The sequence below is a fragment of the Clinocottus analis genome, unplaced genomic scaffold, assembly GCF_023055335.1.
Source record: "Clinocottus analis isolate CAN_PGR_092001 unplaced genomic scaffold, fCliAna1.0.p SCAF_25, whole genome shotgun sequence".
In the NCBI taxonomy this organism is placed as follows: domain Eukaryota; kingdom Metazoa; phylum Chordata; class Actinopteri; order Perciformes; family Cottidae; genus Clinocottus; species Clinocottus analis.
Window position 1 is genome coordinate 1,568,050 of NW_027175987.1, and position 24,874 is coordinate 1,592,923.

General features: G+C 46.5%; 1 protein-coding gene across 2 annotated transcripts in view; it reads right to left on the reverse strand.

Moving 5' to 3' along the window:
- ssbp4 (single stranded DNA binding protein 4) overlaps nucleotides 1-24,874 on the reverse strand; it is an 88,526-nt gene that overhangs the window by 46,647 nt on the left and 17,005 nt on the right. For both annotated transcript variants that reach the window (XM_068591198.1, XM_068591196.1), the window contains exon 4: nucleotides 20,000-20,084. In XM_068591198.1, coding sequence (XP_068447299.1) covers nucleotides 20,000-20,084 — 85 coding nt within the window. The remainder of the gene's footprint in view (nucleotides 1-19,999; nucleotides 20,085-24,874) is intronic.

Consider the following 24,874-nt stretch of genomic DNA (forward strand, 5'->3'; position numbering starts at 1 on the left):
CACCGAGTCCCGCTGCCCTCCAACCCTGCAGCCTCACAGCAAAGTAGAGAGCAATCCCTTGGTGGGTCAGCCAGATTAAACTGCCACTGTAATCCGCTTGGCTTTCACCTCCTTGTCCTCAGCCGAAGAGAGAGAGAGAGAGAGAGGGAGAGAGAGAGAGAGAGAGAGAGAGAGAGAGAGAGAGAGAGAGAGAGAGAGAGAGAGAGAGAGAGAGAGAGAGAGAGAGAGAGAGAGGGATGGCGGGGAAGAGAAGCGATGTGGGTGGAGGAGCAAAAGGGCAGAAGGATGGAGAGATGGGGAGAGAAAATGTAAGATATGAATAGGGAGAGAGACAGAAGGATGGGGGGGGGGTGAGAAAAGAGAGGAAGGGGGAGGGGGAGGGCAGAGCTGGGGGAAGTAGTTAAATGACAACAAGGGCATGGAGAGAGAAAAACAAGGAGTACAAAAAAAAGGAGAGAAAGCCAGAGAAAGAGAGACAAACAGAGAGAGGCAGCGCAGGGCGGAATTAAAGGAGGAAGTGAATAATGAATCGCATAAAGGAACGATATTAAGGACGAATAAGAGTCAAATAAACTGTGCTGCGAGAGGGAGCGATGAAGGACAGCGGGGTAATCCTGATGGCAAATAAAAGGAACCAAACAGGACTAATGTAGAAGTACGCCCTCATATTCATGTAATGAAGAAATTAGTTTTGTATGAAATTCGTAGGAAATGACAACCCCCCCCCCCCCCCCCCCCACACACACCCTCATGGCCAATCGGCACTGAATCTTTCCCCGGTCTGACCTGGAAGCATCGTCGCTCCCCCTCCCAAACATGAGTGAATGAATGAGTAATGCTGTTGCGGCTCCTAAAGCGAGCATGCACGCAGGATCCGTGCTAGCGCGGCTAATTCATGCATAAATGTGATGGTAAATGGCCTGTACACTCAAAGCGCTTCAATACTACATGTCACCATTCACGCCTTCACACACGTTCATTGATGGCCGGGCGGTTAACATTAACTATTAACATTATCACAAAACTACCTCTTTCCAACTAGCTTGATCTTTGACGCCGCGCTGGTGTCGCAATGTGCCGCCTGTGCAGGTCAATACCAAAAATAAACCTGGAATAACGGATTGTACTTGGCAATTTCGGAGCGGCATAAAAAAGTTAGAACACAACATCATCACCGACGGCGCTGAGATGCCAAACGTTTGTGCAAATAGTTGCTAACTTACACATCTAGCAAACACGGAGCAGCGCGCGGGATTCAGACATGTTTTACTCTGTTTTGGATCTCCACTAACTCCTGAGGGAAATATCTGCTGCTTTAAGTTCTAGTTTCATTTGACCGTTTACACGATTAACAGTAAAAAAAACAATGATCAGGAAGGTAAAATGAATGTTTCCGTCAAAGGCGTTTTAAAGCTTTAAGGAGTGAATCTAACGACTATTTCCTTTCACTTCACTGTCACTGGTGTATCACTGGTGATTGTTGTAATGATTAAAAGGTTAACCAAGATGGATTTGATACGGTTTAGTTTGTTTCTGTAGGATGAAGTGTGTTACGATGACCTGAGGGGCAAAATTACTGTAGTCTGACTGTCGTTCGGTGGCTTTAAGGAGAGCTTATTAATTGTATGTTTTGCACGTTAATAAACTTATTTTTTTTAAATTTATTCACTTCTACACCCGTCACATTGTATAAGAAAAGGGACAAAAATGTGCGCATTCACCCTGGTGTCATGTTTCCATCTCTGCCGATCGATGAAGCTGATGAATACCTGTGACCGAGTCACTTGTCCTCAGAATGAAAGCCGGTCGTAAAACCTTCTCGCTAAAGACAAAAGCCAGATGTTAGCAGATGCTAATGTTTTTTTGGGTTTGTCCAGTGGGAAAGGGGCTTTTGTGTCCCCAACAACTGACCTCCTACTGCCGTGGTTTTATGGTTCCACGTCCACTTCCACCTTGAGAGATAACGATCAGGATTTGAATGACCACAAGAGGTGCTGTGGGCCTTCAAACGTAAAGTCAGTTGCGTGAGGAATTTCAACAATTGATGGATGCTTTTCATATAAAGAGCGTGGTCTCCTGTGATTCTTCTGTTTGATAGTCTAGTTAGTGTCTGCCACAAAGTGTTTTAGGGACTCTATTGGTTTTAATTTTTTTTTTTTTTGCACCATTGAATTAATGGCGCAGCATCATGAAAATCCTATTATTTGAGATGTTGATTCACATAAAAACCAAATCACTGTCGCTGGCGTGTGTGCGGCATCAAAGCCACGAGAGAAAGCAGACGAAGCTGTACACATGCCACGCGTAATTTGAAACACTGATGAGCATCTCAGCCCTGTTAATCAAGTTATACTGCAATCATGACCACCATAATGCAAATAAGATAAACAAGACAATTTGTGCACATGACAGTTTCAATAATCAGAGCGTTGACACCCTCCGGTTACAGTCAGACTGCATGTTCTCGAGTCCTCGCACACTTCTCTTTAGTTATGTATGAATGCAAAATCCCACATCAAGTTCAGTAGAAACTACGTCAAAAGTAGGACAACAAATCACGACTGTTTTAATCCAGGAATCAAAACCAAGTGAAATAAAATCAGCCGTTCATTGGAGGGAAATCTTTCAGTGGAAGTGCCCTTTAGGACAAATTTCATTGACATGGTATTTTTGCAAATGACCTCATGTGAAGCTGAGCTCCTCTGTGCAGACATCCAACATTATCACCCGCGTGTGTGGGAGCATGTCCGCCGGGTCTATGGGAAGAGTGTTAAATTGAGGGAAAGAAATAGAGTTAACAGGTATTCCCCTCCTCCACCTCCCCCAGCTCACAGAAAGGGGGGTTAAGAGAGAGAGAGAGGGAGGGAGAACGAGAGAAAGAGAGAGAGAGAGAGAGGCAGGAAGAGGGAGGATATCCTGCGAGGGAAGGCTGTGATATATGAGCAGGCCACTTCAAACAAGCAGGGGGAGGGGGACACTCCTTCTCCAATAAAACCAGGGGAGGTAGAAGGAGAAGAAGAAAAGAGTCAGAGAGATTTAGGGAGGGAGTTACAGTAGAAAAAGAGTAAAGTTGGTGCCAGATGAGGCAAAAAAAAAAGAAAAGTTGAAAAGACTGAGCAGACCCTGCCTGTAATATAACAATCAATAGACACACATCTGCAGGGGGTCATCTTTAATGTGGAAATGAAGCCGGGTCAAGTGAGTGAGGACGAGAAAAGAGTTTAAAACTAATGCAGAAACTATTATTTTGCTAATAATCAATAGGATAGACCAGGTGTTGGGTGTATTTAAATGAGGTAGCGTGCGTAGATTACGTTCTACAAATGAGCCTCATTGCAAAAACAGTCCAATTCACAAAGATCAGCGCTAATAGACACACACACACACACACACACACACACACACTGAAATTATGAGTGTCTTCAGAGAGACGGTTGTAACTGAAGCGCATTTACTGGCAGTGAAGTATTGAATCCCAAGCACGGTTCCTCTCACTCAAGGTTAAATTCTTGCCTCAACTTTGGAGGAATGTCTCTGCACCTTATCTCTTAGTACCTGAAATCTCTCCCATGATTCTACCTCCTGTGATCTCGGTTCAAAAACAACATTTATACTTTGATAATACCACATTGATAATAGAAAAAAAGGAAAAAAATTGCCCTCAGCTGCAAAACTTCACGGCCGTGTTTGTGCTGTAATATCATTTGAGTCATCGAGACGGGGGAGATGACGGATGGAAGACGTTTATGGATCATTTTAGGACAGATTTTTCAAAATGCATCCCAATTTTATTGGTCCCTGTGTCAAACGGATGCTGACCATTGCAGTTTACTGTGGTCGTTTTGCACCATCACAGCTCAGAAAATGTTTCTAGATTAGGGGAATATGTTTGCGGAAGATGCAAATATCGTACGGATTATGCACCGTAGTCCTTCAAAATTATAAAAGAAAGCACCAAATGGTTGCATGACCGACAAATGGTATTTTCAAAATCAGAAGTTCTTAATATTCAAAATAAACACTGATACATTTCAGAATTTCTTCAGCAAAGAAGTCTTATTCATTAAAACAATGTAAGAGATTGTATATACTTAAAAACACACACACACACACACACACACACACACACACACACGGACACAAGAAGTGATTGATGATTTCAGGAAGGGGCTCTTGGGCAGAGGAAGTCCAGTCTGGGTCAGACTTCATCCACACATCCAGGCATGAGCACCATCTGCATGCACTCACAAATCACACACACACACACACACACACACACACACACACACACACACACACACACACACTCAAACGTTACCCCCCCTACACAGACGCACACACTCACACACAGGAACTCATTCCTATAAGCATTTTGACACGTGACACCGCTCCTCTCAGGCTGTTTACTATATAACGTCTTTCCTCTGCTGAGAGAGAGAGAGAGAGAGAGAGAGAGAGAGAGAGAGAGAGAGAGAGAGAGAGAGAGAGAGAGAGAGTGGGTGGAGGTGGTCCTGAATCAAGGTGTGCAGAGCAAATCAAGCTCACCGGCACAGTGTGCACTCTCCAGTTTTTAGGGCTTTGTGAGGCATTGTGGGCCAGCATGGGGGTGTTTTTGACAGCAGCCATTACAACAAATAATTGAACAGCAAATGAAAACAAATGATATGATTGCAGTGCGCGTCCCAGCAGTCAATCCGCTATCTAGGTGGTTCCCATTCAAAGCCATTGATCAGCTTTACAACCTAAGTAGCTGGCCAGGAAACTAAATGGTGGCGATCAATGCTGTTTAACAGATTATTGACTGCTGACTGGTTGCCTGAGATCAAAATAGAGACAGGGGGATGAAGAAATAAGCAAATAGAGGAGTGGAATGAAAACACATGAAATTGGAATCGGTTCCTTTGCTTCAGTGATGATAAATGGGGAAAGAAAAACACTGAGACAGCAGAGAGCGGGGAGAAGGAGAGAGGTTGCATTTTCCGTGCGCGCGGCTGAATGTGCATGATCATGTGCATTTAATCAAGAAAGCCAGCAAGGGAGGCTGGAGAAGAAGAAGAAGAAGAAAAAAGATCGAAGGCGGAAGAGAGAGAAAGAAAGCTCCAGTTTGCCTCCAGTCAGTGTTATCTGAAGACGCTCTCACTTGTCTCAAGCTTCACATGTGGCCAGATGTGGTCTGTCTGCGTGCTTCTCGCGCTCCCCGCGACGCCCGCACACCTGAAGACTCTGCGCATTAGTCGAGCTTTTTGAAGAAGAAGGAGAAGACGAAAAGGAGAAAAACAGCTCAACAAGGAAGAACATCAGCAGAATCAGCCGGTACTTTTGTCGGTCGGTACTTTTGTCGGTCGGTACTTCTGCGTCTCTTTGTTCAGCCGATCCTTGATGGAGCTTTTCAAGTGGCACACAAGCTGGCACATCACAACAGCCGCTTGCACCGCAATTACATCCTTTTGACACTCTTTCGCGTGTGTTTCTACTGTTTGAACCAGACTCGGGCCGCCCGTCAGGCTCGTCGGGCCTTTTGGTTGAGGGGAGAGAGAGAGAGCTTGGCTCCTGATTGGCTGATCACCTGACTGATCACCTGACTGATCACCTGACTTTTGTGATCAGTAGATAATGAACATGAGCATCAAGAGCAAAGTGGAGGCTGATTCTTCTTAAGATTGAGTTCAGTCCAAGCAGAGACAGAGACTAATGTGGAGTGACAGGGGGAAACGTGCGTCGATATCTGTGTGTGTGTGTGTGTGTAAATAAATAAATACACAGAGTAGTGTGTTTCCATGGTGACTGGGACCGATCATGGACTATATAGACGGACGACGCGTCTCCTCTTCCTCCCAATGTCCAAAAAGTGAAGCCAAGAAATCCCAGATACGGAAACTGCCGTCTGAAGATCTTGACAATATTAAGAGCCCCATTCTGCGCCGTGGTGGCTGGAGGCGTGGTTTCAAAATCCCGCCTTCACACCCGCCCGAGCCAATCACGTGGCGAGCTCCACCGCGGCTCGTTAGCGTGAGCAACATGGCTGATATTGCCGGTGACACCGAAACTAACCACAACATCTCTATAAATACGTCTCTATTACGCCGACGAGTGACGGTTACAGAACGCTGAAGTTACATCTCCTCTCTTGAAACTGTTCCTGAGCCCCCCGGCTCCACGACCATGTCGATTTTTTTTTTTAGCGTGGCCCCGGTCCAATGCGCTAACATGGAGGGGGCGGGGTTTCTAACCCATTCTGCAGCCAGCCGCCACGAGCCAATGAAGATGTTTTGGCTTCTGCGACGCTGTCGATGTTTATTAAATATGTCACGTTCATGTGCGTTGGAAAATATACCAGTTGCATGGAGATTGATGTCGCGCCTCAGATTTGGCTTCATTTGTGCTCGTTGTCCGACTCTATTTCCGTCTACATTTCCTCAATTTTACGTTAAAACAATATACCGTTTGTGCTTTGAGACAGCAAGAAGTGGCCACGCTTCAGTGAATCCCTGTGTGCATGTGTGAGTGTGAACACAGACTTAAATATGGCCGTAGTAGATGTGTGCCTTTGAGAATGTGTGTGAGTGTGACTGTGTTTGTGTGTCTCCCTGCCTGCGTCTGTGTGTGTGTATATGTGTGTGTGTGTGTGTGTGTGTGTGTGTGTGTGTGTGTGTGTGTGTGTACACTCCCCTTGCCTTTTCTCAGTTCAGCAGAACCTCATTAATTCAGCAGGAATGGAAATCATTTCTGCACAGGAGACAGAAAGAGATGGAGAGGAAGACACGTAGAAGGGTGGGGGTGGTTGTGCTGTTGGCGTGTGTGTGTGTGTGTGTGTGTGTGTGTGTGTGTGTGTGTGTGTGTGTGGTGGTGTGGGCTTGGGGGGGTTATTCAATACTCAAATTTCTTCATTTTTCTTGACTAAAAGTAATTCTATTTAAAAATAACATTTCTGGGGTGAATAGCACAAAGAATTAATCTACTAATCTCAAAGGGAATTCATCGCATATTTGAATGTAATCTTATCATAATTGTGTTACAATTTAGTCATTTGGTTGACACATATGTCCATTAATCTCAGCCTTGATTTATCTCGATGGAAATCCCATAAGGTTTACACAGTATGTTCTTCCACACAAACAAATAGACCGGACAAACAACCAAATATAGCAAACGCCCAGATGGATACATTAATAAAAAGGTAATCTTTCTTATGTAGCGGCAGATCAGAGCATAGCCTCCTCCATCCCTCCCTCTCTCCCCTCCTTCTGCCATCCCTCCATCCTGCAGCCCGCCACCAGACAATATGGAGCAGACAGTAATCTGGCCATGCACTGAAGAGATTACAGCATCCAGCAGAACAGTTCAGCACAGAAGAGAGCAGCTCAGTTCAGAACAGCGTGGCTTTCCTCGCACAGAGTACGAAACTCGAGCCGACACAAAGCAGGAATCTGTGGTCCGTCCAACCAGACTGAGCTGCTCCGACTGGCCACAGAAAATCTCTCTCTGGTCTCTCACACACACACACACACACACTCGCAGCGCGTCGGCTGGTTTGCGCACCCTTCCTCAGTGAAAGCTGACCTTTTCAGAGTGCAGTGCAGTGCAGTGGATCTCTCCATTCCAAATGTCACTTTTTTTTTTACAGAAAAGATGTGATGGAGAGGCGGTGGAGGGTGGGGTGGGGGGACCAGATCAGATGGCGCAGACGGGACGCGTAAGAGGAATCACAGATGTACAGGATGTGAGCATGTCTGAGAACTTTGGGTCGTTTGGATATTTCCGTTTTTCCGCGGACGCAAACATGCACACGCCAACACGCGCCGAAGCTCGAACAAGCACAAACATTCAGTCAATAACCAAACAGATGTGCTGCCCTATTTATCCCCTGAAGTTCATCATGAGAGATATAAATACACTGATCTTAAGGCTTACATGCAGACAGCAGGTTGGAAGTTCACACGTTGCAGTTGTTACTCAGTACATGATGTGGATTTGGGGATTTTCTGGCCTTCTTAGAAGAATTAACCCCTAACGGCAGCCTTTGACACTACGGCGACCTTCAGGCTCACTTACATCACATACACACATTAATATATAACACATATTCTGTACAAAAGATGAACTCCAAGTATAGAAGCATGAGTATGGAGATGGAAATGCTTCACAGTTATACTCTTTCTTTCCAAAAAACTGCTTTAACGATAAACCTCCTGTGAAAGCGATGGTTTGGATGTGTAGTTCGGGGTGAATGAGGTACTTATCCACAGCCAGTATATCGCCTAAAGGACTGACACATGTACTGCTGTAGAAGGGGGCAAGGGGAGAACATATTTTAGCCACCAAAAAGAAAGACCTACAAAAATCAATACCAGTTCAAGAATAAGCTATATTTTGTATTTTCACCGGGTTTACCTTGCTGTGGGACCAATATAGTAAATGTTTTCCAACGAGGATCTGTAGCCGTTATCTCTGCTCTCATCGAAGCCACGAGGCTCCACTGAAAACAGAAACTTGACCTTCCAGAAAACGGTGTAGCTGCTGGTCTACGTCCGCCCTGTCATCGTGTGACTTCTCTTCGTTCGGATTTCACAAACAAAACAGGTCGAGGCAGCGGGGAGACCGTCAAAGCCCCGGTGTCCCGCTAAGTAAAAGTGTCTTTCAATGGAGTCTCGTGGCTTCGGCCAGAGCGCCGATGGATACAAACGCTTCACTTCCTTGTCAGAAATGTCGGCCTCCCCGTCAAGGTAAACTGCTGAATTGCTTCGTTCACACTGAACCGGGGGCGTGCCAAGCGTCATCCACTGGAGATGATCATCACTCTGGATAAGTGCCTCATGCAACTCCACTTGAAAACACCCGAACTATCCCTTTAAATGTAACGCTCTCGCTTCTGGACTTCCGAGAGCTCTATCTCATTACGCCGTCCAAAGTGCTCACTTGTACTCTCAATGCAGCGAGTACAAACAAAACATTTTTGTCTTAGCAGTTCGAGCGAGCCGCTCGCTGTCCTCTCGGGTGAAGAAAAGGGGAAAGTGTGAGGGTGGAACCGAGGGAGCGAGGTGGAGAACAGCGGCGTGTACTCGCGGGCTCGGGGTGAGAGCCGTGAGAAGGGTTCTGTCAAGTGGAAAAGCAGGAGAGAAAGACCCGCGGCCGGAAGATTAGAAAAACTAACGCGATGTTGACTTCAACACATTCGGATGAGGAGGGGAAGAAAGCAATGACCTCAACTTAGCACCTGACAAGTCTTCAGTTCCAACCAAGAAGACAAACGCCGGATGACGGACAGATACAGAGGGCGTGAACACGAGAGTTAAGCCTGAAACCTAAAAGTAAACAAGCGGCTGATTTCAATTATTCTCTATAGGTCTGTCTGCACTTCTGGCGCATTTTGGTTTTCGATACACATGTCAAGGAAACTCTGTAGTACACAGAAGTGACGTGGCCAGCATCTACACACACACACACACACACACTCACACACACACACACACACACCTCTGCAGTGTTAGGGAGCAAAAGAGGAGGCACATAGGTGCAGAGTTAGACAGCTGAGGTGATCGAGGGAAGGACGATACGGATACGATCAGAGAGAGAGAGAGAGAGAGAGAGAGAGAGAGAGAGAGAGAGAGAGAGAGAGAGAGAGACCGAAGAAAATGACGACCGGTGAAAGATGCACCGAGAGCGGGACGAACAGATGACGGTGTAGTAATAAAAAAAAAGGGAGGCGGAGGGGGGGAGTTCTGAAGGGTGCGACGGAGAAGAGAGAGAGAGAGAGAGAGAGAGAGAGAGAGAGAGGAACTGGAGGAGCCAGGTGTGGCAGCAGCCACAGAGGTAATCAGTGGGCCAATGGGGAGTCATTCCACTCAGAGTGAACGGGCTGCCCAAGTACCTGGAATAAAAATAATCATTACACTGCATTAAAGTCACTGTCTGTAAATATACCCTGGGCAGCAGTAAAGCACGCTCACGGTGGCCCCCGCCATCAGGACAGATGCACACCTTAACGCACATGCATGAGCATATGTAAAAAAAATAAATAAATTAAAAAAACACGCGCGCATGCAGAGAAAGCTCAAATGCAAATATTTGTGAGGATGTGCAGCGCGACTCGGGTGAGAGACTCGGCGGCTCCCCTGCTGATTCTGTGCATTTATCCCGTCGTTACAAAGACAGGCTTTTTCTCAGAAACAAACTGTTCTCCAAATATAACTCGACCAGCTCAAAGCACATTCATTATCCCCCCCTATAACTTATAAGTGTTATTTTAGAAACTGTAAAACCTCGACAGAGGCTTGAACTGGATCTCCCTCGCACATTTATTCTGCTTCCCAGTTATTACTGCCTTTGGAAGAGAAAAAAAAGAAGGGGGGGGGGGATTAAGTCTGCATTTAGGTGAATTTGAATTGCAAATAAGGCTTTGTAATTGTTTTAGTCTTTAATCCTAGCAGGGACGGCCTCAGTGTGCCGCAAAGTTGAGACTGGCGAGCATCTCCGGCATTCATCTGAGGAAGGACTGTGTTTGTTTCACCACTCGGTTCAATGAGACTTAATAAGCAGGGTGTCCGATCTGCACCACACACACACACACACACACACACACGCACACACACACACACACACACACACACACACACACACACACACACACACACACACACACACACACACATACACACATACACACACAGAGACACACGCGCTCGCAAACACACTTCTGCACACACGCTTTAACTCATGGGCTCATTGATAGAGCAGCCAGTTTATTTTGGTTGGGAGTTTGGGTGCCCAGCTGGTACTTGAGACTGGTTAGACTGGCAGAGCTGAGCAACAGACAGCAGAAACACACACACACACACACACACACACACACACACATTCACACACACGCTGTGCCAGGGACACACTGTGCCAGGCTGCGACGTTTGCCAGCGACAAGTCTGCCCACTGCCACAAAGACGGGCAGCGGCAAAGGAGAGAGGGCAGTACAAAGTGTGTGCATGAGCGCGTGTGCGAGGAAGAAGGATTGTGCGAGTGGACAAAGACGTGAGGAAGAAAAGAAAAAGGAGTGCCGCGGACTTGTAGAAAACAGGATCGTTGTCGTGTTTAAAAGGATGGAACTCAAACTCAATTGTCCAGCAGAGACGCAGCCGTGACTTGACGGGACGAAGGGAAGCTGAAGTTCCTTTTTTTTGGTTGCAACTTCTCAAAGCAATCTACATTCCCTTTTGCTTTTTAAATGGTTCAAAATCCCAAAGTGACAAGGCACTGTGACATGCACCAGCATGCAACAGGTCGAATAAACCAAGCAGACGGGCGGGATGGGCGAGTAAAAGCTGCGAGCTGGTGGCACGAATGTTTGCTCGCCGAGAAGCAAGTCACCAAGCGCCCGCGATGTGATGTCGTGCGGCCATTTTTTGGGGTTGACCACAACAGTCAAAAAAAGCACCGACTCCACAATCGGCGTGGCGGCAGGGTAACTCACACCTGAAATTGAAACAAGCACTGGAGGTTTCACCACGAGAGTGAGAAAGGTGGTGCGAGAGGAAGCTCCGCTATCTACAAAGACTAACGGCACAAACCGCCGGGCCGCCTCGCACGTCCCGCCTCGCTCTGACACGTTCTGGTGGGTTTTCTCACCGAAGCGTCTCGGAGAATTGTTACCCGACTGCCACGCAAACCGGTGAAGGCGTCCCAGGAAAGAGGCCGCTCTCGGGGCTGGAAGAAGCCCTCAGGAAAAGCGCCGGGGGCTTTGAAGCCAAAGCGTGGAATTAATACTTCCGGGTGCGTCACCTGATGCCAATGGGCCCAAAAATACTTTCCCCGTTTACTTATTCTGGGAAAGAGACATCTGGGAATCAAATGACTTTTTTTTAGGTAAAACAAATGGAGTACGGCCGGCCACTTTAAGCCCTTCAATAGGCTCAGGCTCCTTTTTGCAGCACGTATATGATTTTAATATTTTAAATTTATCTCATTATTATTCAGTGGGTTTGATTTTCCTTCTTGTGTTTTGCATTCAAGGTATTATACAATATTAATGGTGTATTACATACAACTACGGCCTTCAATCCCTGTTTTTTATGTTTAATTTGTGTCTATTTTCCTTTATTGTAATGTGTCGCATCTCTTGCATGAAAGGTGCTATACAAATTAAGTGTATTATCATAAGAAATATTATTGGTATTATTATAATAATTGTTAGCAGGACATATATAAATATATTTTACTATTACAATACGTCCTATGTTACATCTCATCTGTGTGACTTGCTGAGCACACACACATACACTTGTATTACATAAACAGTTCTGCATACGTGTGTACAGAGTTTATTTCTGAGTGACAATCTTGATCTCCGACATCGTGACTCCCGTTTTAATCCATAATCTTGCAGCTTTAAAAGTGTCCTCAGACACTTTCACAGAACGTCCCACTTCTTCATTCCCTCCACCGGCGCAACTTGCCAAACGCTAAATTCCTTGGCGGTCAGTTAACGCGCGCTCCTGGACCCGTACAACGGCAAGCAATCAAGCTCGACTTCGGAAAAAAAAAACAACCTCAAACTTGTCTCATATTATGTTCAGCACGGCAGCAGATTTAATTTGAGGACTGGGCGGTAAAAAGAATGAAATGGCTTCACAACTCCCAGAGTGAACCAACAGGAGTGTGTGTTTAAGAGATAGGTTTCGCTCCCCGGGACCTGCCTGACAATCCTCGTAACCATCGTCAGTGTTTTGGGCCTAATGAGGAGCGGCAGTAATGGAGCGCTGCTCCGGGCTTCGCTCTGCAAGGGGAGAACAGGGAGCTTCTCGGGCAAGTGAAACGCTCACAAAAAGTTACCTTCCATTGTTGGACCATTATACCGGGTTGGGCGGCCCCTCTCCCCACATAGTCGAGACACAAAGTTATAAAAACACACAGTCAGCAAGTCGCCAACGTAAGCAGAAGCAGAACACAGCAGAAGCATCGTAATTGCAGTAATTTATGCCATTTTGTTCTCTTTACACAATGGATAAATGGATAATGTAAGTGGATGTGGTTTGGGAGTCGCTAGTGTCGGTGAACTTCAAAGAGAGAGCGAGAGAGAGAGAGAGAGAGCGAGAGAGAGATGTGTGAGCACAGCCAGGAGAAAACACCACAGACGAGACGCCACAGACAGAAACACCTCTGGCACGGGAGGTCGCCCTTGAACTTCCAACCCCCTTACAAATTGCTCACTTCAATTCTCCACAGTAAACTGGTTACAGTCGAGGCAAACAAGTGATGAATGCTGTTGTTCTTTTTTAAATTATTGAACCATAATCTATTTCCTGGAAAGGACTAAGCCGAAACAGAATTGGCAGCAGTTCACCTCCTAGTTTCTTCTCCGGGAGAGATAAACAAATGCCCTGAGGAGTTCCTACTATTTCCCAGAAATGTAGTATTCATTTAAAGCATGCGTTAGAATTTTATGGATGATGATGTTGCAACTAAGAGGGCATTCATGGGTAACTGGGTTAGGGAAATTAAATGGGACTGGGGTTGGAAATCTGCATGCAAGGAGGGGAAGTGAACGCTGCAGGGTTTTCTTTGGCTTTCTGCAATAACTTTGCTCGGGCTTTGCTCCGTCTAGCGACATGCGGGACGCAGCTCGTACCAAAACTCAGATAAAGTATGAAAAAGGCGGACTTAAAAGAAAAGTCCCCAGCGTCGCCTCTTTCTTCCTGCACGCCGATGCAACCCCCCCATCCTCCTCTCCCCACCTCCCTCTTCTCCAACTCCTTCCTGCTTCCCGCCTCATGTGTCCTCCTCGTCCCTCCCGCCGCTCGTCTTCCTGTCCCTGATTTGTTGTCTCCATCTGTCCGTCTTCATGTCCGTCTCTGTCGAACACAGATCCAGGAGCTCGCGCTCGCGGGAGTCGAGATCAAATGCTAAACCGCGGCATATTTTAAGCTCGCCCGGAATGAACCTGTGAGGGAGGGAATCATAAACAATATTTGATCTTCCGCTTCTGTCACTTCCAGACCTCCAGCCGAACACACACACACACACAGCTTGAGGGCAGCACTTTCAGGCTTTGTTGCTTCCCTCAGATAGGAAAAAAAAAAAAAAAAAAAGAAGGTATACACACACAGACCGAAGAGCCAACTGGCCCTTTTCATTTAGAGACGGCAGCGGCGGTAAACAACGGCACACAAAGACAGCGTCATCGCGCTCGACGCCCGTCTGCCGGCAGCCCGCACTCCACGCGCCGTTTGATATTAAAAGACGACACGGACGCAAACGGAGGAGGTGAGGGGAAGGTGGGAGGAGGGAGGGATTGAAAGACAGATAGAGACGGACAGAAATGGAGACACGACGTTGTGGCATGCCGTCGGTGTGTGGGCTATATTTAAACGGAGCAACGGCCAGGAGAATGAAAGGAGACATGGCCGTGCCAACGCTGACTCCATTCCTCTGCTGCCTCTTTTCTCTCTCCATCCCTCCATCCGTACCTACTCTGCCTGTGTTATGGGTGTTATTATTATTCCTGCATGTCGTCATGTCGCCCCCGCTTCTCTCCTTCCCCCGAGCAAGAAAGCGGGCACTGCTGGCACCCAGCCAGATTACCCAATCAATCTCCTCTGAGAGAGGGGGAGGGATGCGAGAGGAGAGGTGGCGGGAGGGAGGGAGGGAAGGAGGGAGGGAGGCAAAAGGAGAGAGGGGGAGGATCAGAAAGAGAGCATGGAACAGAGAGGAAAGGAAAGAAAGAGCGACGGGGGGGGGGGGGGGGGGTGAAAAAGACCTGAGAGGAATCGAAGCAGGGAAAACAGTGCAGGATGAGTAAATTCTGTCTTTCAAAAAAAAAAGAAAAAAGAAAAAAGAAAAAGGACAGAGACAAAGACAGCTATGAAAGGAAAGGAAGGGCTTCAGCAGACGTGTGGCGGTAAAGTAAGGCGAGTGAGCACCTGGTGCGGCAACACAGGGAGTTGCGGGGATGGAAAACACACACAAAATCACACACAAAGCCCAGACAAAGGCTCGGCCATCAACGGTTGTTTACAGAGCGCAGCTCCTCCCCTCGTGCCACCTGTTACTGTGGACCAGCCGAACAAATGTTTAACCCTCTCAAAGAATCCCCGGGCAACAGCCAACAGAGCACCTCCGTCCACCTCTCCGTCTGCACGCTGCATGCTGGGAACACGGCACATTAAAGGGCTGCAACTTCTTCTTCTTCCATTGTTTTTATCCCCTTCCACGTTCATTTATTAAAACAATTAGCCGTTTCTTTAATCGGCCGATGGACAGAAAATTTGGATTGACGATTGATTGATTTTTTTTTTAGGGAAAACTGCTTGTGTCAGCAAATGAAATGTGGAGATTTGCTCCTTGTGTTGTTTCTAACGAAAGAAAACGTCATATCTTTGGGTTTTGATCGGACAAAACAAGACATTTGCTGACGTCATCACCGCTCGCTGTCTGGGAAATTGTGACGGGCATGTTGCACTACTTTCTGACATTGTGTGGACTAAGTGATTATTAATAGGTGATGAATATATTAATTAGTAATGGTTGCGGCTCTAAATTCATTCAGTCTACATATATCTGCACACAACCCCTTTTTGCAGAGTCCAATACGGCGTATTCAGATGAGGGCGATACGTCAATTCATATCTAATAAAACGATATTCATTCCCATATACAATGTTTTCTGGTTATTCCAAAAATGAAAAGTCTCTGAATTAACCACATAGTGAAGCCTAATTGTGTATTTCATAATTGCGTTCAGAACTTGAGTGCAAAGTGAACACTTGTAAGTGAAATTGTAGAAAATGATTGTTCAAATATGTCCATCTATAGATTTTTATGTCGTAATTATCATATTGAATTACCGCCCAGACCGAGTTAAGATTGCGCATCGAGAATTTGATCAAAAATAAAGAATTTTTCAATTTACAATGACATGAAAGACAACCTCATCGAGCTCTCCTTTGGGAAGCTTGAACCAGAGAATGTTTAGTGCAGCTTCGGAGAAGACGTCTCGATGCCCTTATTTGACTCTTTCCATCTCAACAGTCACGACAGTTCTCGTCAGCCGGCGGAGGGCCGAGTGCCGAGTGCCGTCCGTGAAGCGCTGCGACGTGAATGACGCACTTGTGGCACTAAATCTGTGACACTCCGCAGGCGGTGGACCCGGATTGGCACGAATCGCAGATGTTCGGGGTTGCAACCTCTGGCCGGGGCGAAGCAAAATGTCTGCAACAACAAGGCCGAGTGTATCAACTCCTGAAAGACTGTTTGTCTGTGATTGCAAGTGCGTGCATGAGTGTGTGTGTGTGTGTGTGTGTGTGTGTGTGTGTGTGTGTGTGCAGCGAAAACAGAGACTCATTCTTCCGCCTGCTTTAATGTGAGCAAGAATATATGTGTGTGTGTGTGTGTGTGTGTGTGTGTGTGGAACGAACGTGCCTCCTCGCTCGTCAATATGTATGCTTTCTTCATCACAAAAGCTCTCGTCCTTTAATCATTAATATTGAGTTACTAAAGACGTGCCATGTTCTGATAATCAAACACGTCTCCTCAACAAAGTGTTCTTTTGAGGAACATCCAAATTCGAGCAGAAAAAGAGGGGCCGCGAGACGCCCGGATCTCTTTTAGGAAATAAACATGATGAAACGGCGGCGTGAAGAGGAAGGACAGAAACACAACTCCGACAATTAAGGCGACAAGAGAGACCACTTAAATTACTTTACAGGGGTACAAGAGTGTCCCGGCTCTTTATGATACCGTATCATCTCGCTTCACTTTGAGACTTTTTTTTTGTGTGTGTGTGTGTGTGTGTGTGTGTGTGTGTGTGTGTGTGTGTGTGTGTGTCTTGCATGCAAGTGCGGGTGTGTGATTGGCACACAATGTTCGAGTGTTTACGCGCGGGTTTTTCGAGTGGCTATGATAGCAGAATCGCCATCCAGGGGTGAAGCCAAGCAGCGATCCAGCCAGTCGGAGGCCTCCAGTTCTGGGAGCGCGGCCAGGGCTCCAATCCCACCACATTCCCCTGGATTAGCTGTCAACCAGTCCCCCAGATCTGAGGATTAGCACATTATATACCATTATCTTTCCCAAACTGGAGAGTCCACAAAGTCTACATCATCGCTCACAATGGGGGCCAGTAGGACAGAGCCGAGGAAGAGGTGCCTTCAAAAAAAAACAAAAAAACGGGCCAAATGGAGCCAAACTGGGCCGAGCCAAACCAAACCTGTAACTGACGCTGTACGCGCGTTGCCGAGCGAGCACTTTGGTTCCAGGAAACAAATAAGCCGACTGCGTTTTTCTAAATGTCACTTTTATAGCACGGCAGCGCGCCGCGATTTTTTCGCGACACCACAACAAACGTGGCGTGGCCAGCGGAGAGGCCGCAAATGATAAATAAAAATCGAACATTAACAAAAAAATCAAGAGCAATCTGGCTTCATCTCGCGGCGCATTCCTCGCTCCCCGCGACGACGCGCGTGTGCGGCTCCTGGGAGCCGTGTTGTTTTTCACTCTGTGATCCCGCGGGTGAGGGTGGGGGGGGGGGCGGTGACCAGCGGGAATGAGGAGCCGTTATCAGCAAGGGGCCTCGCGATAGAGACTTGATCAGGCCGCTGGTCTGCGGGGACCGAGGAGCCAGAGTTAATCAGAGAGAGACAGACCCTTCATCACCCCGGGGATTCACACGCCTCGACCCTGACACTCGCTTTTCCCTCTCTCTGTCACGCAAACACACACACACACACACACACACACACACACACACACACACTCCCCGTAACAGTCACAAAAGCATGTGCGCTCACACACACAAACCTTTTACTGTTACCTGTGCCACACCCTCTGAGCGTGAACACACACTCAACGGTTGACTGTCACTTTGGGAGGTGAATCTTAAAGAAAGTTACAATCAAAAAAGGAGGGGAAAAAAAGCACAATATTACTGTATTATATTTAAATAGCATCACTAAAAAGCAGCGGCCCCCTGGGTCAGTCATTACTAACTCACGCCGTGCAGCCAAACACTGCTTAGAGAGAGAGAGGCATCGCTTTATATGGAGACAGCGAACACATGAATCAGCATGAAGGTGTGTAAACAAGATGCACAGGACACCTGGAACATTTTCTAAAACGTAGAATATTATAACTCTTTAATGATGAATATTAGTGCCGCCAACAGATTTGCCCTCTCAGACAGACACGCACCTCACACACTCCAACTTCCTGAACTTGAGCCGGGGGTCGAAGGTCGAACAACACCGTCTGATTCCTTGAACTACCGCACGCTAATGTTGTTTGTCTGGTACAGACGAGCTCGCCTCGCCTCATGGTGTCCTCGTTCCCTCCGATATATCACCTCCAGCAGCGCAGTTTAAGTCTTTGTTTCGCTCCGTCGTCAAATATACAGCGGCATTAGTGACCCTGACTGATTTACGCCGCCACGAGACTGCAGCGCTTTTTGAAATGTGTCTTTTTTACGGCGGCAGAATTTGAAGCGTGATGTTCAGCCATATATTGACCTGGGCCTGTCAAACCGGAGCCGTTAAAGAGCTGACACGCAGGTATCCAGCTGGCCTACCTCTGGAGAAAGGTGTAGGAAATTATATTGCATTTAGATTAATTAGACACAGTTGTCAGATTTAATTAACAACTAGGTTTAATTAACCATGTAATTAATCTTATGGTGGTCCGACACATGCACACACACACACACACACACACACATGCATAGGAGCGGAGTAGACTCGCGCCCCGCGCGCACACACATGCGTAGTACATGCACAACAAATGTAATCTGTTCAGCTGACAAGTGCGCACACTTTTGCTGTCAACCCTCATAAGAGAGTTCGACTGAATGGGTGAATGGCTGTGGGCTGAAATGGTGAGAATAGCACCTCCAAATCCATTTCTGGGTTCTCTGCCGCCCAGGTGGAACGATAATCTAGTGGTTGAGGCCGTCCGTCCAGTCCTGACACCCTAACGCCCGTGTGATCCTTATCCAAATACGTCTCGGGCGACGCGTCGTGCGGACGGGCCGAGGAGGAGGACGTTCGCGCTAAAGTGCAGAAATCTATTTCAAACCCAAAGTGACACCCGAGTGAGTCACTCCGTCAGGCCCACAATCACATCAAGACGGTCATTTGCAAGAATAGGAGCTGGGCCAACGAGGACTTTCAATTGTAGTGGATCCACTCACACACAGCCTGTGTGTGCGTGTGTGTGTGTGTGTGTGTGTGCGTGTGTGTTCAATAGGTTACTGATCGACTACACCAGCTCTCCAGAAGATGAGAGGGTCAAGAGGGCCGCAGACGCTCACCTTTCATCGCCCGCCCAGCTCCCTGCAGCCACAACCGGAGTGGCTTGTCCAGCTCTAAATGTGTCCTTTGTGTACATGTATTGTTTGTGAATGTGTGTGCGTGTTAATGTGCTTGTGTGATCAGCCAGCTGCTTTATGTGCCGTGACCTTTGCCGAAGCCTTGAGTGGACTAATAAATAGCCAGCCAGCGCTGTGACCCTTCACCTCAGGCCGACAGTTTGGCCCGAGACCCGAGGGGTCAGGGGTCGGCGTTTGAGGAAGTGCCGCCAGCAGCTGAGCCCCACGGGTTCGGCAACAAACACAAAACAAACAAAAAAAACATGGCGAACCAAGCCCGGTCACGTGAAATGAGGCAGAAATGGCACGAAGGCTCTGGATTAGACTCTTTTTTTTTTTTTTTTTAAATTCCAAGACGGGAAGTCTAAGGGCTTTCCCATGAAATATAGAAGCGGTGTTCATGGGCGTTGCATTTTTTAAAAGCACGCTACGTCAGACGTCTGGCTCGGAGGCTGTCCCGTGCCGAACACAGGGCTGCAGCGGGCCGAGCAGACGTGTCAAAACAAGAACCGGCAGCGCTATCGCAGGCGGAGCAGTCCCATCTCTCCGACGCACACCCTGCGTGTGCTCGTGTGTCCATGTGTGCGTGCGCGTGCGTGCGTGCAGGCGGCAATTTTGTGCCACTGCTCGTACACAACTGGAGGGTTGGTTAAGTTCACTCACATAGTCATGGAAAGCCTTGGCCTCGCTGGAATGTTCACATGTCTCCCTCCGGTCCGGGGCAGCGCAGTACAGATCCCAGAATACACTGTGCACACAGGACAAGAGAGCGAGTTAGACACGGTGGATCCAGAGACACGTTGTGTCCCCGTTTTGTGTGTTTGTGATGGGGAGATGGTTGAAATGAGGACCAGTTAGTGTGGTGAGGCGAAATAGTTAAAGTGCACTGATGGAGGTATAATATACATGAAAAGGACGCAGGGATAATACTCAAATATGATCTTTTATACCGTTTTTTTTTCGACGTAATACAAATACATTTTTCAGTTTCTTGAACAAAGCAAGACAATCATCTCTGAAACGGCATTCACAAGAGGGTCTTTTTGGGAGTCGATGGAGGTAAAGTGACTCACCGCACACTGGGAAACTCGTGTCAGTATCGTTTGTTAGTTTTATTTATTAAAGCACGAGTCCAAGTGTGGCAGCAGCATTAAATACTACCTTGTCATAAGCAGAAAAACAAGAACTTTGCAGAAATAAAATAGATTGGAAGACAGTCGGAGCACAAGTTGGATTTACTATGAGTGTGTGTCCGGGAATCATTTTTGCTTACCAAATAAAATCTGATTAAAGAGCATGTAAACAGGTACTGTAAGTAATTGGTTTTAACTGTCTATGCCTGTCACAATAAAAACTATTGTTTGATAACACATTGTCCCAAAAATAATAACAAGAAACAATATATTTGTCCTTTTAAGATCGTAAAAATACACCAATAGAGTGATAATATACTAGCATAATGATGCAAGAACACATTTAATTGTTAAGAATATTTGGAAATTGGAGTGTGAAAAATAATTGAAATATAGATAAATAAAACACAACCAAAACAATGTATAAATGGACTCTTGTGTTTTTTCAAGCTCAACAAAAGTGATCAAAGAGGTCATGTCCATACAGTATATCGGACAATAATGCAAACAAAACAATTATCATAACACTTTTTGGACATTTTGGACATTATGCATACATCATACAGAACAAAAAGTCACACAGGTACAACTCACAATTGGTGATGAATCTTGTTTTTTTTGTTTCATTGTTGGGTGAAAGGGGTCCCATGATAATTTTCCAATGCCCAAGTTCACACAGATATATATATTGCTTGCTTTGTCGTAGACCCAACAATATTTTGTTTACTATCACAGAGAACATTGAGAACCAGTATCCATTCACTTTTGCCACCACAACAACGTCCTTTTTTTCTTTAAAGATTATTTCAATGAATTGCTCTTAATTCCCTTTTCAATAACAGACGAGGCCTTTCAGCTCTACTTTACAGTGTTTTAATCTAAAAGCTCTAGACCCAGTATTGGATAACAAGCCCTATTAAGAAGCCCTTTAAAAACAGGGCCCCTGTACAGTCCGACTCTCGCTGGCCTCCACACACACACCTCCAGTCCTCCAGAGAGCTTTTATCCGGGAAGGACGGGTCACCAAACGTTCCTCTCAATCTGCCCTGGCGACCTGCAAGTTATTGACCAATGAGCTGTGATTACGTTACTTACTGCCCAATCAGCCGTTCTCATATTAGTTAATTAGACCAATCCCGCTCCTTCGGGGCAGCAGGGGCCACCAGGTCCCACTCCAAATGGGCCCTTAATTACTGCACTGAAATGAAGTACCTGCTAAGCCGATCCACATTAAGGACTTCTACTTCTTCAAGATATTGATTTAATGGACAGCGTCGACATATATAACAAAACCGCTGAAGCCATTCTTGCTGTCATTTAAAAAAAGGTGCAAATAAACCGTTACGTGCGTTCTTTGTGCCGATGTCGGGGACGGCCGTGACACTTGATTTGACGGACTGAGAAATGGAGCAGAAAATATGAGCTGATTGCCCGTAAGTGTCAGAGAATCACTCACGAGCATCCTGTCACATATTGGTCATTTTTCACTGAACAAGTAGTTTGATTTTCATGGCTCAGTGCTTATCGTCTCCTAAATATGGTTATTATAAAACATCCCTGATCGCTGATCTGCACTCTCACGCGTGTTCTTTGGAGTTATTTGAGTGAGTTTGAGTCATTTGTGTTATTTCAAGACGGCGAGAAAAACAAGAGTAAAAACAATAGGTGTCCCGAAAAATCAAAAATAAAAAAAAAAGGTATTTGAAACCTCGTCGGCACACGACAGCAACCTCTCAAAGCGTGTGAACTACAATAGAAATGTGTTGGTGAAGTATTTAAAGATTAAAAGACAGAGTTGGTGCCCCGAGGCGTTCAGTGAACACCGAGGTCCCCTCTGGACAAGGAGGGCGCTGAAGGAACAGAGAGGGACTGTTCAAAAAAAACAAAAAACGCCGGCGAACACATATGGTGCGCGTGTCGCGCTGCCCTTCTGTCCCCTGACAATAAAGCCGGTGTACATTATCATATCTATCGGTTGGTGTTAAAGAGATTGCTGCTCCGTCAGCAGCGAGGGGGCGGACGGGAAGGAGGAGGAGGTGAGGGGGGGGGGGCTCGGCCATCGCAAATCCAATCAGCTCTCAGGGAAATGAAACGAAACGCAGGTTACAGTTTGTTGCCCGCAAAAAGATACAACCAGGTACAGGTGCGGAGGGGGGAAGAGGGAGGAGGGGAGGACCGGGGGAGGGTGGAAAGGTGATCCAACATCTCGCGGCCTGTGAAGTCTGAAATATATTGCGGTTTGAGCAAGCTGACCTGCTTCTGTCTGAGCCACGCGGTGGGAATCTCATTCTCTCGGCTGCGCTGCGTAATCTGAAACAGGATCGCTGGCGGACGAGACTGAGCGCAGAAAGCAAGACTTTCATTACTCCCTATCATTTTAGGCGATTGACGCGGGGCTCTGTAGAGTTACAACCGAGCCATTAGGTGCGAAAAGGTGTTGGATCAGCAGGCAGAATTACTCTCGTGTACTAATCAGGGGGAGGGGTAAGGAAATCCATTTCATCTATGACACCATCTGATGGACCACTGGGACTGAATCCAGGCAAAGTCTGGATGGGACGGTTGCTAGCTCGGATTTGACAATCCCACCCACATTTCCAAGGAAAAAGCTCTCGTCATAGTTGTTGTCTCTTTCTTTTCGGAGACAATAATCTTCAGAAATGATCTGGGAAGTCAAAATGTGCAGTTAATTAGCAACAGCAATCTGAGGGAAATCTTGTACTCTGCACACCCTTGTAATAGTAAATGTTCTATCCAATTATCTAATCATTTCAATCTAATCATCTCATCATGGGAAGCTCTTTATGGTATTATGGGTAGCAACCGATGGTATTTGAGACACACAACTCTGTATAGGAGGAAACTTAAACCGCTCCTACTTTGAAGTCCCAGGAGGAGATTTAAATTGCAGGTCGGAGTCATGCAAACTCCTTGTTTTTCATTCATTCAAATGAGAAATGAGGCTAAAAAAAACATAGGAGCTGGCACACACACACACACACGCACACGCACACACACACACACACACACACACACACACACACACACACATTGTATCCAGAACAGAGGAGGAAGGGATTAGCGACCAGCCGTCCAGAAGAAGACAATTACTAAAATTAAATGCCATCATGATAATTGTTTGCAATTAACTGTGGCCTGACAAAGCCAGTGGTTACAATGCGCTTTTCCATTATAATAAGGAGTGTAAACAAAGACACATAGGGACACATAGGGCTGCTGGTTGCAGGTCCACATAAATCCTCCGTGCGTCTTCAACCAGTGAGTCAGGAGAGACGGAAATATACATCAAGACCGAGATGGAAACAGCTGGAGATAAGGAGTCCAAAGAAAAGTTTCAGAGAGCCGGCCACGCTGCTTCTTATCAGAAGAGCCTCCTCTTAAGGGGGGGGGAAATGCGGCAATCAGAGAGCGGAGGCGGGGAGACGCAAACCCTCCAGTTGTCTTTATTACCTTGACATCCGCCATCGCTCTGGGAGCAGCAACACCACCGTGCCATGTAAATCAGCAACGCTCCCTTTGGACTAATAAATAGAAACACAGTGACGGCTTAAGAGGAGCCGAGGATAAAATGAAGTTGTGCGTGTGTTTGCCGAGATGTTCACACGCGCAGGTGGAGGAAACTCCTGCATTGAGGTGCACGGCGGAGACTTCAGAGACCTTCCGGCTCAGCCGAAGACTAAGTGGCCGTTCACACGGAAGTGAAGTGGCATCGCAAAATTAATCCACGCGCTGTTGCAAAATCATAGGTGTTGCTGGGAGCTCGGTGATGTGGCGAATGCTAACGCTCTTTGTCTGTTAGCGGTAAGCCTGTTACATCTACACGTCTGCAGGCTGCATCTCTTTTTGTGGAGCAGAGGTCATAGAAAATGACATGAGACTTCACGATAGCGTCTTCTGTTCTGGATTTACTTTGTGGAAGTGAATCCGCTGATTTCAACAACCAAATTGAATTTGGTCTGAAATTCTGCTTTTTTTTTTTTTTTTTAAAAAGGTGACGAAACTAAACCTTAATTCTTCTGAATTGAACGTCTTTTAAAGGAGTTTTCCGAAAGAGTTGAGATTTTTTTCCCTGGATATCCAAAGGACACACAGGTCAGATTTTCCGTTCCGCTAGAAATGGATTTGAATATTCTACAATGTCGGAGGAATGGGAGGGACAGGAAAACCTCCCTTTTCCTCCGACTTCACACTGTCGCTGCATTATTCCAAGATGATTACTACCATTGGTGGCCTTGGAGGCACACCTCCTTTAATTAGTCTTTTGTTTTGTTGCATTATCATAGCAGTTTGTTAACAAGTGAAACCCGATACAGTGAACACAGTGCACTGCTCCTTTTGAATTAGCTGAATTGACTGTATTCCTGTTCCCTATCGGATTTGATTT